General features: G+C 37.5%; 1 protein-coding gene across 1 annotated transcript in view; it reads left to right on the top strand.

Annotated features, from left to right (window-relative positions):
• The window catches only part of LOC114053737 (phospholipase ABHD3), a 36,555-nt gene that overhangs the window by 7,993 nt on the left and 10,702 nt on the right, over positions 1-17,860 (top strand). Inside the window, exons 4-6 of the mRNA XM_027876874.1 lie at positions 4,634-4,679; positions 12,430-12,542; positions 17,492-17,665. Coding sequence (XP_027732675.1) covers positions 4,634-4,679; positions 12,430-12,542; positions 17,492-17,665 — 333 coding nt within the window. The remainder of the gene's footprint in view (positions 1-4,633; positions 4,680-12,429; positions 12,543-17,491; positions 17,666-17,860) is intronic.

The raw sequence follows: 17,860 nt of genomic DNA, 5'->3' as shown, positions 1-17,860 counted from the left end.
GAGTTCTAAGATAGCCTGCGGGTAGTGAATAGAGCACTGGACTTGGAGTAAGAAAGACCTAGGTTTAAATTCCACCTCATACTTACTAGTTTTTTGCCCTGGGACAAACTGCTTAATTTCCCTGCACCTCAGATTCCTCATCTGTAAAATGAGAGAATTGGACACTATGACCTTTTAGGTCCCTTCAACTCTAAATCTATGCTTTTGTTATTTTGTCACTGAAATTCTTCAGGTAAGGCTGGATGGCCACTTGTTTAGGATGTTGTAGAAGGGATTCTCTTGGTTAGTTTGCCCAAGATTCTTGTTGGATTGGGCAATAAGGCCTTCCCTGGTAACCTTTAAAATTAGTTTCAGTAAATTGTTGAGAATGGAAGCCAGGGGTTGGGTGCAATGGATAGTATCGCTGGAGATACTGGGGATACAAAGAAAGGTAAAAACATGGTACTTGCTATCAAGGAGCTCACATTCTAACAAGAGAGACAATAGTTAGGTAATAGACATGCAAACAACTAGGTATATACAAGATACATACAGTGTATAGATTCTCAAAAGCTAAGCAAACACAGTTAAAACCCTGGCAGCTTCAACCAAGCTGGAAAGGCTTTGACTATAGTACCAGTGACAATGTCTGCTGTCTCTTTAGCCATAGCAACCATCAGACAGATAAAAATGTATAATGGCCCACAGTCTTAGACTGTGCACTTCCACAGTAATAGAGGCTGGATGGAGGATGCTGAGATTTATACGGCATAGATCATTTACAAAGATTGGTACTCTATGACTGAAATATTTGTCTTAACAACCAGACTACTGGAGAAACTAAACTACATCCATATTGGCATCACTACTAGCCAGAAAACATAAAGAACTGGAAGTAAGTGGAAGGATGGCTTCCATAGGCTGGAGACCCCCTTCCTTGTCCTATCACGTTCATGCTTTCAAATTCCAGCTCTGGATTGGTGTCACCATCTGCCTTCTCCGCTCCTACTCACATGCTGCTGAACATAGCTAGAGAAAGACACCCAACCATACTGACTGAATCCACTATAAATTTGTTATCTAATCTCAACTGGGCCCTTAGTGTAGCAAGACAATGCTTCTACCTTTCCCTTATTGATTCTCTCCTCAAGCCTCCCATACCACCTTCCTCCCGTGAGCTGAGCTGAGGATCTCACCTCATACTTTATTGAAAAAATAGAGGCTATTTGCCATTACCTCCCTCATCTTTTCTACCTCTCACAATCAGTTCCTTCCACCCTTATTTGGACAAGAATCCCATGAAATGAAAAGGAATGGGTGGGTTAAGATCTGTGCAGATCAAGCAGATCAAGTAGAGTGAGTGCCCATTCTTGATGAAACAATAGATCTGTTATATACCAGCCTCCTTCAGGCCTTAAATTGAATCAACCTAAATAATTGCTAAAGTACTTAGTGCTTGAGGCAGAACCTGTTCTATCTTGGAATTTATTAATCCCAGTGCCTAGTGAGCATTTAATACATATTTGTTGAAGTGAATTGCAAAGAAAGGGTTAAAACTCCTCTCATTTCAGCTAAACTGTAGATGATTAAGAAGGAATGTAAATTTTTTTTAGGGATTATCTGAAGCAATATGAGGTAAAGTGAGTCCTACGTAAGGATTCCATGCCACAGAAAGTCAACCTGCTTTCTGCCCCCTGGCAGGACAGTCTGGCCTAGGTATTATAATCAATCCCAGAAAAACAAGTAGTTGACTGTAAAATGTATAGTTTATCTGAGTCTTTTACTTCTTTCTGCTTCTTTCCTTTTGGCCATTTTGTGGTAGACAGAAGAATTACAGATGAATTCAAACCAGTTAAGATTCCTGCACTGGAAATAGAGTTGGTAGAGAAAAAGATTGAAGCTAGTGGAGGAATTAAAGTTTGAGGTATTGTGAAGGTCAGTGATAAATTCTGTCGCTATCCCCCAATACCATAGACTTACTGTGTTACCACAGGTAAGCTATTTGACGAATCTGTCGTTTCCTCAACTGGAATGATGAAAAGTGGTATTAGAGAATCTCTTTGGTCCCTTTGAACTCTAAGAGATTGTGAGTCTATGAATCTGGAGGACAGATAGTCAAGAGTTGACTTATTAAAGTTTGTGACATGCTTATCTCAAACATGGTGTTAGATATCTTGGATCTCATTTTTGGGGAAAGTTACATATGGTTATGTTTATTTTAATTCTCCTGCTTTCTGACAGAATAAAATTGGAAATGTTAACCTGTTGTCATGACTGGTAATCAGGCCTTCCATAATTTGGCTCCAACCTACCTCCCTAAATTTATCTGCCATTGCTACCCTTTTTGTAGTCTTACTTTAGTGAGACTGGTCTGCTCACTGTTCCTCTACCATGCCTTATACATTCCTACCTTTCTGTTTGTTTGTTTGTTTTTCCCCACACTCTTCTCTGCAACCTAGAAGGTCATCCATATTCTTCTTGTCTTTGTCTTCATTATCTTTCTTGTCCTACTTCAGGTCTCCCTTGCTTCATATATCCTTCTTTGATCACAAAAATCTCTTCCTTCTTTAAACTCACATTACTTCTTATCAGTAAGACCTTTCCAGGTTGGAGAAGCCAGGTGATGCAGTGGACAGAGCTCCGGCCTTGGAGTCAGGAGGACCTGAGTTCAATTCTGGCCTCAGACACTTGACACTTACTAGCTGGGTGATCCTGAGCAAGTCACTTAACCCCAATTGCCTCACAAAAACAAACAAACAAACAGAAAAAAACAAAAAACAAAAAAAAAAACAAAAAAAGCCTATCCAGAAGTAGAAAGTATACCTCAAAAGGTCATGGGTTTCCCTTAACTAGGGTTTTAGGATGGTCTCAGGTCCCTTCCAAGTCTGAGATGTGAATTTTAATGTATTTGTGTCAGTTATTGTATTGTTACTTTGTAAGCTTTAAAGTTGTGTAAGGATTAGTTTTTGTTATTTTTGCTTTGTATTCTTTCATTTAAATTTTTTTTTCTTGTGCATATATTTTGTCCCCCCCAAATATACTGTAATCTCCTTGAAGATTGGGACTAAATACTGCATTTTTTTGTACTCCCATCACAGTGTGGAAGTCTTTTGGTGAAGGGAGGGGGCCATTGTGCTTCCAACCCTGGAAGAAATGGTAAAGCATTGAGCTAGTTTGGTAGCAGTTGCCTGGTTCTTCCCATATAAGAGATTTTAACCCATGCATGAAACGTGAAAGTCTTTTTTGTAACTATTACTGTACTAAAATCCTTTTTTTTCCAGTCATCTGTTGTCTTGTCTCATTTTTAGATAGTGGTATTGACACTATGGTAGGTTCAGTGGGTATTTCTTTATTTAAATCTCTTTCACTCTAAGAGGCTTTTTAAAGACTATGCTTATGGCAAATAGTTTTTCATAGTTATGTAGGCTTTACCATTTATAATATTCTTTCTTCACAACAGCGCTTTGAAGTAGATATTTGAAGTGTTGTTGCCTCGATTTTACAGATGGGAACACTGAACTCCAGAGAGGTTAAGGGACTTATCCAAAGCCACACTGGTAGGGACAGTGCCAAAATTTGAACCCAGGTTCTTTGACTTCAAATCCATCATTCTTTCCACTGTATCTTACTATCCTTCTTATTAGCAAAGTGTCATCTGCTGTAAAATGCCTGCAGCTGGGGAGAGAGGTGTTGGCTAGTATGTACAGACAACTGCAATAAAACTTTTAGACTAGGTTGTAGGTTTGGGCAGACTGTCCAAGTGAATCATCATTAGACCTCCTCCCCACATGCCATCCCACCAATCTGCTTCTATTTTGTTTGTAAAATGAATTTTTGTTTTTAAAAAAATAATGGTTTGATTATCTGTAATTTTAAAAGTATGTGCCTAGGTGGAATGATTTTGGCTTTAAGCAAAAATATTTGCAGCTAAAAGGTCCCTTACTAATAGGGGAAAAAAATTCTATCCTGAGTTATGTCAGAAAGCAGAGAAGTGTGAGGCCCCACTTTATCTGTGCTGATGTGAAGCTGGAAAATAGTGAGATGGCCAGAGAAATACACAGTAAATAAAAGCTGACAACACATGGAAAACCCATCTCTGACAAAAGGCAGAAGAGAGGGGGGGGTTCCCTTGTTTTGTTTTAGCTTGCAGAATTGCTGGGCTTGTCCTGGTTCTTGCCCCTTCATGGGAAACTTGGGAGAAAACCACTACATGCCTATAAGCAGGAGATATTTTTAGAGCAGGCAAGCATATTTATTGTTCTCATAATAAGTACTTTTTTGTTACTTGAAACTGAAACTTAAATCTCTCATTCATAATGGTTTTTAACAAATATACATACATACATACATAGCATGTATATATGCTTGGCTCTACATAATAAATATAGGAATAAATTAGTAAAAGTATATTCTTTTACTAGGAATACTAAACACATTTAAGTGCCTATTCTATGAATTCAGTGGTATACCTTATATGCACATGAGTTCAATTAGATGAGATTTGCAGACAATTACATAAGGTAAAGAAGAAATTACTTTCAATTTGTTTCACTCTACCTTTAATGGCTTTAAAAATACAGATTAATTAAGATTTTCATACACTTTGTGACCAAAAAAAGTTTGAAATAATGAAAATTACTTTCTTGATTTTTAGATGTGTGGTTTTTAACAACAGAGGAGTGTCGGGTGAGAATCTTCTGGTAAGAATGACTTTAAATAAAAAGGTCAAATTTTGTATAAGTAGCATTTCAGTTTTTGAAGCTAAGAACTTTCTTAAAAGCATGTTCTATTTTGAGATGCATAGCTATTTTTCAGAAGTATGGTTCAATAGTGCCTCTTCTAACCTTTGAATAGAAAATGACTTTGTATCAAGGTTGATTGAGTGTTAAATACACCTATGTGAGCCCATGTTTCTATAGAAGAACTTACTATTTAGAACATATTTGAATACCCAGATCTAAATGTGAAATAACCTTTCTTCCACTAAGTGAAAAGAATACTTGAAGAGTTAGGAGACCTGTATTTTAGTCCCAGGTTTGCCACACCTCACTGTGACTTTGAACAAAACAAGTAACTTCTCAGGACCTCACTTTCCTCATCTATAGAATAAGAAAGTTAGACTAGATGATGTTTAAAATGTTTTGTGAACTTTTTCCTGCCTCATCTTTCACCTGTGGGCCAGAGTGAGTAGTTTTGTACTCAAAATCATGCAACTGTTTGTGGCAGATTTAGACTGGAACCCAGATCTCCTGATTAATGGCCCCCTTTTTTTTTTGGACTAGGACTGTCTGATTTTACCATACCTGTGAGGAACCTCCCCAACTAATACAGAGATGGCACTTTCTCTGTCATTTATAGTGTTAGAAAGTTGCCTGGGGTATTTAGAGGTTAAGGGATATATCTAGAGTAATTTTGTTTTGTTTTGTTTTGTTTTGTTTTGTTTTTAACCCCTAATGTTTTTCCTATACATCATGCTACTACTCTGAAGATAAGAATTTTTTTTTGGAATGGGAAAGCCTCATTAGAGGTCTAGATCAAAGGTGTCAAACTCATAACTTGGAAATAGCCTGCAAAACTCTCCAGGTGTAGTTGGAATCAGATCAAAATGTAATCAGGAAATGTTTAACAAAAGAAATATATAGTGCAACATAGATAATTAAATTTGTGGTTTTCTAAATCAGTATGTGGCTTACAGGCATTCATTTCTTTTGGACACCACTAGTAGTTGGATGCTTGTCCAGAATATAAATGTCCTCTCCAACATCCTTGTTAAATGATTGGCCAGTCTCTGTTTAAACACCATCAGTAAAGGAGAGAGAGCCCATTACCTCATGAGGCAACCTATTATTCTATTTCTGGACCACTCTGATTGTCAGAAAGTCCGTCCTTATACTCTGATACTCAGATGTACATGTGATTTAAGCAATATAGGTATTTCCTTTAGTAGAAGAGAGATCCCAACCCATCCAAACTCATCATTCTGTTTGACTCTTCAGTCATTCAACAAGAATTGATCAAGTGTATATGGTATTCTAAGCCCTATGCTAGGTAATGGGAATAAACATACAAAGATGGAAATAGCCTTTACTTTTAATGAGCTTATTGTTCTGTAAATCTTCCAACCATAATTCTGGGAGGTCCATACTCTGGATCAAGGGTTCTTAACCTAGGGTCTTGGAACTTCTTAACCTGGGGTCTTGGAACTTCATTTTCTTAATTATAACTGTTTCATTATAATTGGTTTCCATCATAATCTCATGTTATTTTATCTTATACATTTGAAAACATTATTCTGGGAAGGGATCTAGACTTCCAAAGGGCTCTATGAAACAAAAGGGTCCATGACAGACAAAAAAAGGGTTGAGAACCCCAGCCCTGGATCTCTTGGCATTGCGTGGATTCTAGTGGAGCAAATAGGAGGCAGTATCAGTTACCCCTTACTCTTCCTTCCTGTGTAGTCCCCCCCTCTTCCAGTCAGACAGCCCTCTGATCAGATGCTCATTGCTTCTGCTCAGTTCTTTGTTGGTAATGTGCTGTAGCTAACTCATCTGAGATGTTTTTCTTCCTTACCCGTTGGGTGACTTTCATCTTTAATTCTTCTGAGACTGCATCACATCCTGTAGATTGCCTCCATCAATAATGATAATGATAATAATATGTAGCCCTATACATTCATTGTCTCATTTTATCCTCACAACAATCCTGGCGGGTAGGAGCTATGGTTATTCTCATTTTACAGATGAGGAAACTAAGGCAGACAGAGGTTAAGTGACTTGCCCAGGATCACATATCTACTAAATATGTGAGGTTGGATTAACACTCAGGTCTTCCTGATTCCAAATCTAGTGTCCTAGATACTGTGTCATGTACCTGCCATCAGGCTTTAGATTGCTTGTTACCAAAATCTATTATGAGTTTGTTCAAGTTTCTTGATATATAGCTAGAAGATCTAGAACCTGTTTCCTTACTATGGTTAGATATTATATTATATGGATTTAAATTCATGCCTCCTAAAGAACAATTTGAGCAAAACAGCTTTGTGGAACAAAACCAAAACCTATTCATATGTCTTTTGCTTATGCCAAAGAAAAAAGTAGATAAGGTTAAACTTTTCCATTTGATGCAAGGCTCTTATACCATTTTCAGTCAGTGATTTTAGGCTCAAACTAAAATGAATCATTTTTGTTTTCTACATAAAGAGTTTTACTTATATGTGTGGAAGGTACTGCCCCTTTCTTATGTGGATATTGTAGTTGCTGAAAGGGACAGAAAAAAAGTATTTGTATAAGAAACATTTGCGAAATCAGCTTGAGAAGGAAACGGTCCCTCAGAAAAAATGGCTGAGGAGAGACAGTCTGTTTTGAGGACCTGAGACAGACAGTCTGTCTGAGGCCCCTCAGATACTACCTATTTGAAGGCAGAGCACTGGCTAATTTAAAGATGGCTACATAGCATTGCGGGCCATCAGCTCAATGGTATGTAACTATTTTCAGTGGTTGGAAGGTTATAACTGATAAACTATAAATAAGTTACTTTTCAGGAAGTATGGGATGATTACATAAAGACTGATGGAGTCATACCTGACAGAAAAGTAGACTTTTTGACCTTCATATCATAAATTAGAGCAAAGTCACATCCTGATCTGAGGCATTAGAAGCCAACAGAGGAGATAAGAGATGACCAGATGAAGGTGGGAGCAAGAGAGCACAGACGTTGGAGATGGAAGAAATAGAATACAGGAGCTGGACTGAACTAATAGGCAGGCTCTGCAGCTGTTTCATTGAGAACCATGAAGCATTACTTTGCTAGTTGACTAGAGAAAGGCTGTGTAAGCTAAGAGAACTAACTGAAGCCAGATAGGTGCTACAGTTGCTGGGAAATGACTGGAGAAGAGCTGAATCCTATTGCTATGTGTAGATCTATCTGGGCTTACTGAACTCTAGCCTGAGAGTGGAGAAAATTCTCAGGGGTACTTGTATTGCCTTTTCCTGCCCTATATAATTGAAGATAGGGAGAAGGAGAAAGAGAGACTTTGCAGCTATTTTGAACAATTTTGATATATTTTGCTGAAAAAATGTAACTTTTCTCCACACCTTGCAAAGGGTGGATGTGTGCTGAAAGAGGTTGATACTGCTTCAGCAGCTTTGCCCTGTAGTAGAGCTGTGAGGAGGAGAAGGACCAGCAGATAAGCAGAGAAGCAGTTTTGCCTAGAAGTTGACAGATGGTACAGACCATTCCCAAAAGAGATCAAGGCTGTCAAGGCCTGCCATACAGAATTACAGTTTGCTCTCGGTACATAAATTTCCCTGATCATATGCCTCCCTGCTAGGTTTCTCTAAGTCCAATCTTCTCCGTGGACTGGGTGTGCATTGGTGACAGGGTGTAAACCAGGTTTATAGGTAGACTTTTATTTTGATTATTGCTGTTTTTGCCTTCTAATTTGGTAAATGTTTCACGATTAAGAGTCAGTGCTGTTGATGTGACTCATTTTGTATAAATGGGAAGCACACCCATGGTAACTCAGGACATACAGTGTCCTGAGTAGAGTAGTAGGAGTGGCATCCTTCTCCCTTCTCCCTGCCCCCCACCAGAGTTATCCATCAAACCTTGAGAGAGTTGAGTTGTCATTTGATAGTAGGAGAATTGGTACGTCCCTTTGGAAACCCCAGACCTGTCAATTGTGAATGCAGGCTGAGCAAGCCAACCCAGAAAAAGAGAAGGATGTGGGCCTTAGGACAGACACTGGTGGCCAGAGTACATATGTATATGTTGTTTTCCCAAGTAGAATTAAGCTCCTTGAGAGCAAGGAATGTTTTATTTTGGCACTTCACAGATGCTTGAGTTGAATTCCATATGGCACAGTCTCAGGGCTTTTCATCATCCTGATTGGATGTGCTCTAATTTATTAATGCCCTTTCAAAAATGTGACTGAACGCATTACTTCAGATAGGTTCTGAATGGTGGTGAGTTCAACAAGACTTCTACCTAGTCTTGACTGCCACGACTATTTTAATAGAGCCTAAGAAAGAACACTTCACTTTATGGCTGCCATCTCTTGTTGACTCATGACTAGCAGTCCCATTTAAATCCCTAGATCTGTTTCAGATGAATTGCTATCTAGCCATATGGCTTCCATCTTCTACTTGTTAAGTTTCTTGAACCTAAGCAAGAGTTTACATTTCTCCCTGTTGAATTTCATGTTTTTAGATTGGGCCTATGTTCCAGCCTATGTCAATCTTTTTGGATCCTGACTCTGTCATTGGTGATGTTAGCTTATCCTTTCTAGGTTTATAACATTTGCACTTTTATCTAAGGCACTGATAAAAATGTCAAATAGCACAGAGCTGAGACTTTCTTTCAATTTGAGATTAATCCATTAATGATCACTCTTTGGATCTAGCCCAAAGGTTTCCTTCTTTCACTTTCTATCATCAGCTTAATGATGATAGAACCTTGACCTTAATTGAACTTTAACCATTCCCCTTTATTCTCTGACCAAGCCATTGGTAAACCCACCTTCCCTTAATTCCTGAGGTAAGGTCAGAGCTAAAAAGTTTAGTTTAGTAGAATATGAATGGCCTAAAATCTAATCTATCTTACAGTGTATTAAAATACTTTCTTGTGACTCTGTGGCCTTTAAACCATCTACCTAACTGTATCTGTGGTTCTTCTCTTCTACTGCTAAATTCTTAGAAAGAATAATCTATATTCTTTGCTTAAAACTTCAGTGTGGCTTCCCTTCCCACCATGGTGGTGAAACAGCTCTCTCCAAAGTGACTAATGAACTTTCTGTCACTAAATCCAGTGCTCTTCATTACATCCACATCTTTCTCGACTTTTGTGGTGTTTGTCAATGGAGACTACCATCTTTATTGATGCCTCTCCTACATGGTTCCTGTGATGTTGCACTTTTGAAGCTCTCCTCATATTCCTTGTCTCTCTTGCTACCTCTACAGTTTTTAGTGCTTTTTCTTTCTCAAATTATTATGTATTTGCTTGTATTATACATGTCATAGAATGTAATCTCTTTGATGTTAGGCACTGTTTAATTTTTGTCTTTGTATCCCCAGTGCCTAACACATAACAGATACTTAATAAATGGGAGGTGAGAAAGCACTGAATTTAGAGCCAGAAGAGCTGAGTTCAAAACCCAGATCTGGTATTTATTATGACCCTGGGCACATCACTTAGCCTCCTCCCTTAGCCTCAGTTTCCTTATGTGTGAAATTAATGGGGTTAAACTAGATGGCTTATAAGGTCCTTTCTGGTTATCTATGATCTTAAATTTGGATCTTGTTTGTTGAATTGAATTTATCTTATTCCGACTACGTTCCCCAAGGTTTTGCCCTTTACTTTCTCTTGACATTCATTTTCTGGAATTTCATCACATTTCCTGGCTTCATTTTTCCCTTTTTTATGCAATTGATTTCCAAATCTATTTTTACTCCCCAACTTCTCCCCAGACTTCCACTTCCTTATTTCTCTTTACCTTCTCTAACTGTCGGGATCCAACTCAGTATTTTTAAAATGGAGCTCACCTAATGAAACCTGCCTCTCTCACAATAGCTCTCTGTTAATGGCACCATCATCTCTCCAGGCTTCCAGGTTTGTAAGAGTTACAGCATCTTTGACTCTTCTCTCCTCCTTATCCCACACATCCAATCAATTGCCAGGTTTTATCTATTTCCACATTATTTCTCACATGCAGTTCTTTCTTTCTCTTTAATCTCTCTCAGTAACTTAATATGGTAGTAGCTTAATCATCTGCTAGTTCATGGAGAATAAAGCATTTTGAGGGAGTAAAATACTCATATATCTAGAATGAACTGACTCATGTACCACCTAATTTACTTAAATTAGCTTTTCTACCATGCCAAATATCAAATATGCTGTTACTTTAAAGAGGTATGTAATAATTTTTGTCTATTAGTTTAGAGTTTTATGTATATAAGATCTGTGTAGCAGTAAGAGATATTAGGGGTTACCCATAAATAACTCAAAATTTTAAAGCTAAGTTTTTTTTTAAAACAAATAGACCTACATGTGCAGAAAAAAAATGCTGAATAAGTTGTCCTTTTTTTTACATAAATCCTGCTGACAAATTCAGTGGCCATTATGAATAAGCATAAAAGGAGATATTGTTCTGTTTGCATTTTTCCCCTGACTTCAAGCCAAAAATGCTCTAGCTGGTTTTTATCTTAAACCATTTGGATTGTATTATATACAGACTGTCAAGCTGGTATCTGCCCTTCAAGGAAACCTCCCCCCTCCATCCCCCACTTAGGTTCTTATAAAGGTGACAGTGGAGCTATTGTGTGGTTGAACTTGAATTGGAGCCATCCCAGGGAGTTTTACCTCACCAGATTGCAGGGAAGTGGCTTGTGAAGCCTTGCCTACTTTTTTGGTCAATAGCAGAGTGATAGTTTGCCTTTTGTTAAAAAAAAAAAAAAAGAGACATACCACTGGCACTAATGGATGTACTCGACAAAGTTAGTTTCAGAGACTTAAGTGAAGGTCTTATAACTTGTTTTCTTTTGGGATTAGTTGCTGAATCTGTTAACCAAAGATATACTCCATTCATGCATTAGTTTTTTGCATATCTTGAGAGAGCTTTCAATGATGCCCTTCTGCTATGAACAGAGTCCTTATTGATTAAGTTCAAATTCAACATATGAAAAGATTACTTGTTTTAGTGTATTATATGTGAAAATAATCAGCTTTACATGTTTTAGCATTATAAGAATCTACTGTGATGTAAAGCAGAGAGGGTTCTAATATTTCTGAAGAGCAAAAGAAATTCAGTTCGTGTGCAAGGATTACTTTAACAAAAGAACTGTCCCAGAATACCACTTTTCTTTCAGGATTTAATGCCAGAAGGAAATTAAAAGATTTATAAGAAATTCTTATTTTAAAACTACCTAATAATAAAAGTTTGTCGTGGCACCTATTTTGTATTTTTCATAAGGGAGTATTTTATGCTTATTTTTATGTAGTTTCTATGAAAGTATAGTTTGTTTTCTAATTCCTAGACTGAAACTGTTATCATAGATGACTGAAAAGAAATTTAAGGGTGAGTCTACGGTCAAGTGAACAAGCATTTATGAGGTGCCTACTGTGTGCTAAATACTGAGTCTCAATTTACTGAGGTTTTTAAACTATATTTTCCTCATAGACAAAAAAAATGGGCCACTGTTGAAAATAATTAGTCTTGTTAAAAAACAGCCACTGTTATTTTTACCTTTGCAGACTATATTTCATACATCCACAAATGAAAAATTACCATAATCAACAGCCAGCATGTCGAAACACAAAGAAATGGGTATTTCTATTTTGTAATACATTTCTGTTTTAAAATTTTATTTATTATATACTGTGGAACTAATTATTATTTATATTCTAGTTTATAGTGCAAATCTTTTGTTTGTTTGTTTTATCTATGACTGCTTATAGACACCAAGGACTTATTGTTGTGCTAATACTGAAGATTTGGAAACTGTTATTCACCACGTACACAGCCTATACCCGTCAGCCCCATTTCTGGCAGCAGGGGTGTCTATGGGAGGGTAAGATTTTTTTTATAAGCTCTTTTATTGAATTATAATATGAATTATGCCTCATGTTCAGAGTAGCATAGGTACATAGGCATTTTTCAAAGTTTGATTTTCCTTAACTGCTTTTGATTAATTCACTCCTTCATTCATTCAGTAACATTCATTGTGCCTTCAGTGTGTATGCTTGGACCTGTGAAATCAATCCATTTACATTGGTCCCTGCAGTAAAATAGACATATGGATTAAATAGGCCTGACTTGCAGCCCTTTTTCATTTCCCATGGGATTGACTTCTGTTACTCAGCTGCTACCCCTTTTTGGACTTAGCATTTAACCCAGTGCTGTTCACTTGATAAATATTTGTCAGTGGCTGAAATCAGAAGGCCACACTCTTGGGTTTAAGGTTTACTATGGAGCTGGATGCCACGAGTACACAGTGGAAGTGAGAACAAGAATAGAGCATCTCTAATCTTGGGCTTAGATTCCCTCACTGCCTTCTTCTGGCAGCCTCCTCCTCAATTGTACTTTTCCATTCCGTTGGCTAGTGCTTTTGTGTTGTTGGCTTTGCACTCTTTGATCTCTAAACTCCAGATTTTGGCTATTTTACACGGTTTTATTTTTAAAAGCTGTCATGCATGGTGTTTGAAATTGCATTTGGATTTAGTACGAGCATTTGTGTTTATATTTTTATATTACTGATCATTCTGTTTTTCGTTATCCCAGGGGAGAGCTAAGGAAAACTAAAAATTGCTCGTTTCATGTGTTTATATATTCATAATATTGCTATTGCCACTTAATCTATTTTTCAAATTTTTTAGAGGAGAGTTTAGGAAAACTAAAAGTGCTTCCCAGTGTTGATTGTGGTTCAGAATTAAAGGTCATAACCTAGTTTTATTGGTGAACTTCTGAGATTGAATGCATATTTTTCTTAATTTTGCAATTCTCTGTCTATATCCTTATTTTGATTTTTAAAACACCCAAGTGCTGTATATATTTATGAATGTATAATCTTATAGATTATAGATCCATCCAAGCATATAATAGATAGGTTCTTTAACCAGTACCCTGATAGCTGTAATATTCAGAATTCAATTCACCATCTGTTTATCTTAAAGAATAAAACCTTTTCCTCCTCAGAAAAGAAATAAAGGGGGAAGAATCTTGCATTAACATGGAAAGTCTGCCTTGACCTACAAAAAGAAGAGGCCTGAATCAAAGACGAAAAGTTGGGCAAAGTCTCTGAATTGTGCTTAACCAACAGTGTTCAGCTTGGTGGTTTTGTTTTTTTTTTTTCTCCCTTACCTCAAAATATGAACTTTAAAGGAAAGGATGCCAGCTGAAAGTTGTTTCCTTAATCATATAAGTGTCGAACTTATTATTGTAGGGCAGATCCTTATATAAACAGGACTAGATTCTCTATTCATATGCTCAAGAGAAATGTCTATTCATGTCACAATGAATCTGCAGTGCCTGAAGGCAGGACTTGACCATTAGCCTTTGCAGCTGGTTGAATGTTAATGTCTTGTAATGGGTTTGAAGAAAATGCCCTTTCTTGTTGCCTAGCATTGTGACACATTCCCATGTGGATTCACCAAATAGGGTTACACTTTTTCATTTGAATACTTCAGTCAAAAGCACTACTCTATTGAGCATCTCCAGGCCGAATACAAATACTAGTTGTTGCTACCAGCTTGGGATATTACCCAAGTCTGCAATTGCCAATACCTTGTGTGAATCATAGAACCTGTGGGATCAATGCAGGAACTGGGAAACCTGACCAGCTTCTACTGTTTACATTAGGTTGGCCAACAAGCATTTATTGAGTACTTGTTCTGTGCATAGTACTACCCTCCAGTGTGTGGTATGACCTAAAACCTTGTGACATGCATGGGGATTTGGTCTGTTGATCTGTTAAAGAAAGGGGTTAGATTAGATGACCTCTGAGTTTCCTTCCAGCTCTAAATCCACAATCCTATATAAAGGACCAGCTTGTGGCTAGATTGAACCACTTCAGCTATGGCTAGCTGAGGATCTGGGTTTTTGAGTTCTTTCCCAGAAAGCAGTGTTATCAAAATCCACTCCCTCAAGAACTGATGAAACACTGGCCTGTTGCCTCCCTCTGTGTCAGGGAAGCAACAAATTATGTAAAACTGCTGCTTCTTGATTATATATAACCCAGGACTGTAGTATTGAGTCATAAATCATCCTGGACTTCAGTATCGAGGCTCCATTTTTTTTCAGTGTGTCTTCACCAAAGCTTGAACTTCACCTGACTTAGTACCACCAGACCTAGGCTTCCTAGGACCAACCCCAATGAAGAGCCTTGCAATAACCATAGTAATCAATAATACTACATATAAGCATTTTTTTAATAAATGCATATTGTTGGTGTTTCCTGAGAAAGGCCATGTCTGCTCTAGGCACTTAGTTCCTATAGGACCAAGCCCTCTTCCTAGATAAATCAGTCTTAGTGGCAACCATTATTCCTTACTCCTTCCACCACACCAACCTCTCTCCCCAAGAAAGTTAGGATTATCTTGATGCTCCATCCTGCTAACAGGCACACAGTTCCTTTGGGACTATGCCTCTTAATAAATCTTAGTCTATGTATTAGCCATTATAATCCCCATTCCTTACTCAACCAATTCCCTAGGACATTTCATTCAGCAACAGGACACAGAATTCTGTCCAGATTAGGAGGGTACCTGGCCTTTCATCTTTGTTCTATTGGTCGTTCTACCTTTTCTGCTGTGGCTAATAGAAACTTGCCTACCTTTTGAACTCTTCATGGAAGGATGCCCAAGAACATGGAGTGGGCATATATGATGCATTGTTTTCCCTCACTTAACTAATTTCACATAGTGAGGGTGAGACTCTAATACCATCTACATTCCCCTCTTATACTCGGAACCCACAAAATCAGCATCAGTGTCATAGAGCTTATGCTTGAAATGCATTCTTGGCAATTATTATATATGTATCTATCCCCTGTTAATTTCTGGATATAGCAAAGAATCACATGCCCTTATAAATCTTTACATTAACAGGCACATATTCTTTATTAATATATTCCAGAAGAAGGATGTACACAAGGAAAACAACATTGAAAGAAATTAGAATTCTGATCAATTCGCTGATCAGTGAGAACCAATTGTGAAGCATATCTCCCTCTTTTTGGAAGGGGTGGTGAACTACTGGTGCGAATTGAGGCATATGTTCCCAGATGTGGCCAATGTGTTGATTTTTTTCCCTTAACTGTACTTATGTTACTAGGGGGAAGGGAAGGGAAAGGAATAAGCATTTACATAGTACCTACTACATTCCAGGCACTGTGCTAAGTAGTTTACAAATATCTCATTCCTCACAAAGGAGGGGAGGAACTCATTGAGAAGTGACAATGATAATTTTTTAATTAATAAAACATTTTTGAAGAGAAAAGAAAGTAAATGTACAGAGAAATACAATGTCTATATTGTCACAGTGCATCTATAGTACCTTTAGTCAGTGAATTTATAGATGAATCCCATAATTAGATTATGCATATAGCCTTTTTCTCAGGACCTCTTTTTCCAAACCATCTTTTCACTTCAAACATGCAATATAAGCATATGTATTTAAATAGACCATCTAGCTTTGTCATCATCATCTTAATTTCCCCAGATCAGTAATCATGACATACCCAGCATCCTGAACACATCATGGGTACATATCAGTAGCTCATCATGTACTGTACCCTATGTTCCTCTCGTCTACCGGGACTACCAGACTTTTGTCCACACCACGCTTACCATGCCCTCTTCTCTCATTAGCCTCTATAGATCAGTTATGAACATTCTCACTGGCAGCTCCATAGTAAGGAGTTCTTTCTTTGCCCTAGGCCTTACCCATAGCATATTGGGTACCTAAACACTAAGCCAGATTTCTATACCTCTCTCACCAAAACAGAATTATGGAAAATGAGAAATGAAAAAACAAAGGGGAAAGAAAAAAGGGATTTTTTAAAATAGCAAATAAAGACAGAATTTAAAAGGAAGTACCAAGTAAAAGTATGTAACAATAATCACAGAATTTCAGAGTTAAGGTCCCAGAAGCCACTTAGTCCAAACTATTCTTGGCACTCCCCACTCATGCATCTACTACAAGTGGACATCCTATCTTTGCTGTAAGACTGCTAGTCAGGGAAACCCATTACCTCCTAATGCAGCACATTTTTGTTTTGAATAGCTAGTTGTTAGAGAATATCTTGAGTTCAAAGGTAGAAGAGGCTACTGTGGACTGGAGTGGTCAAAGAAGATTTCATGAAGTGAAACATGTAGGAATTTAACAGAGTCTTGAAGGATGGAGTAGGATTCAGATAGGGTAGTAGGAATGGCATGTCAGACAGGAGGAATAGCATATGCAAGGAAACAGGAATGTACAGGTGTGATAGAGGAACATTGAAAAGATCAGTCTGATAGTACGTGTAATGTAGTAAATAATAGGTTAAGTTTACAAAGGTCTGCTTGCTAGGTGACATAATGGATAGAGCACTGGACCTGGAGGAGGACCTGAGTTCAAATCTGGCCTCAGACCAGACACTTGACACTTACTAGCTGTGTAACCCTGGGCAAGTCACTTAACCCCAACTGCCAAAACAAAAACAAATGTACAAAGGTCTGCCATTCAGTGCACTATATGATATTGCCTCCTTATGCAATTATCGCATTCCTTATCCCATTTGCTCTGTGCAAGATGTGTGATTATATGCATGCAAGGAAATGCGATATTTCCTAAGTGGGGATTTTGCTTTTCCAAGATAGAAAATTTCAGAATTTGCTTTTAGATTTCTTAACCCCTAAAGATTTTCCTAGAATTTCTATGATGTCTTCAGTCATGTAGGGTCAAGAAGTAGTTCATTGTACTAAAATTTAATTTCATTTAAGTGAGTTACTTATTTGTGTGCCATTTATCCTTTGATTTTAGTATGCTACTTTTAAATTATCTGGGCAAAATTGGCACCAAAACTCCTTTGATGGCAGCTGCGACATTTTCTGTTGGCTGGAATACTTTTGCTTGTACAGAGTCATTGGAGAAACCACTTAACTGGCTGCTTTTTAATTACTATTTGACAACCTGTCTACAGTCATCTGTTAACAAGTGAGTCATCTCTTCAAAGTCTTTCAAAAAACAAAAAAAAAATTCTTATGTGATATTGTTAGAATGTTCTAATTTTCAATTTAAAGTGTCTTAAGTCACTTCCTTTTAATAAGTTAGGGTTTAGGTATTTATACAGGCTTGATAATTATCCTCCCTGTGTACTTAAATAGTAGACCGGACTCTCTGAAACATCAC

Source organism: Vombatus ursinus, unplaced genomic scaffold, assembly GCF_900497805.2.
Source record: "Vombatus ursinus unplaced genomic scaffold, bare-nosed wombat genome assembly UNPS02014812.1, whole genome shotgun sequence".
NCBI classification, from domain to species: Eukaryota; Metazoa; Chordata; class Mammalia; order Diprotodontia; family Vombatidae; genus Vombatus; species Vombatus ursinus.
The sequence above is the reverse complement of the archived record's forward strand: the minus strand, read 5'-3'. Positions and strand labels throughout refer to the sequence as shown.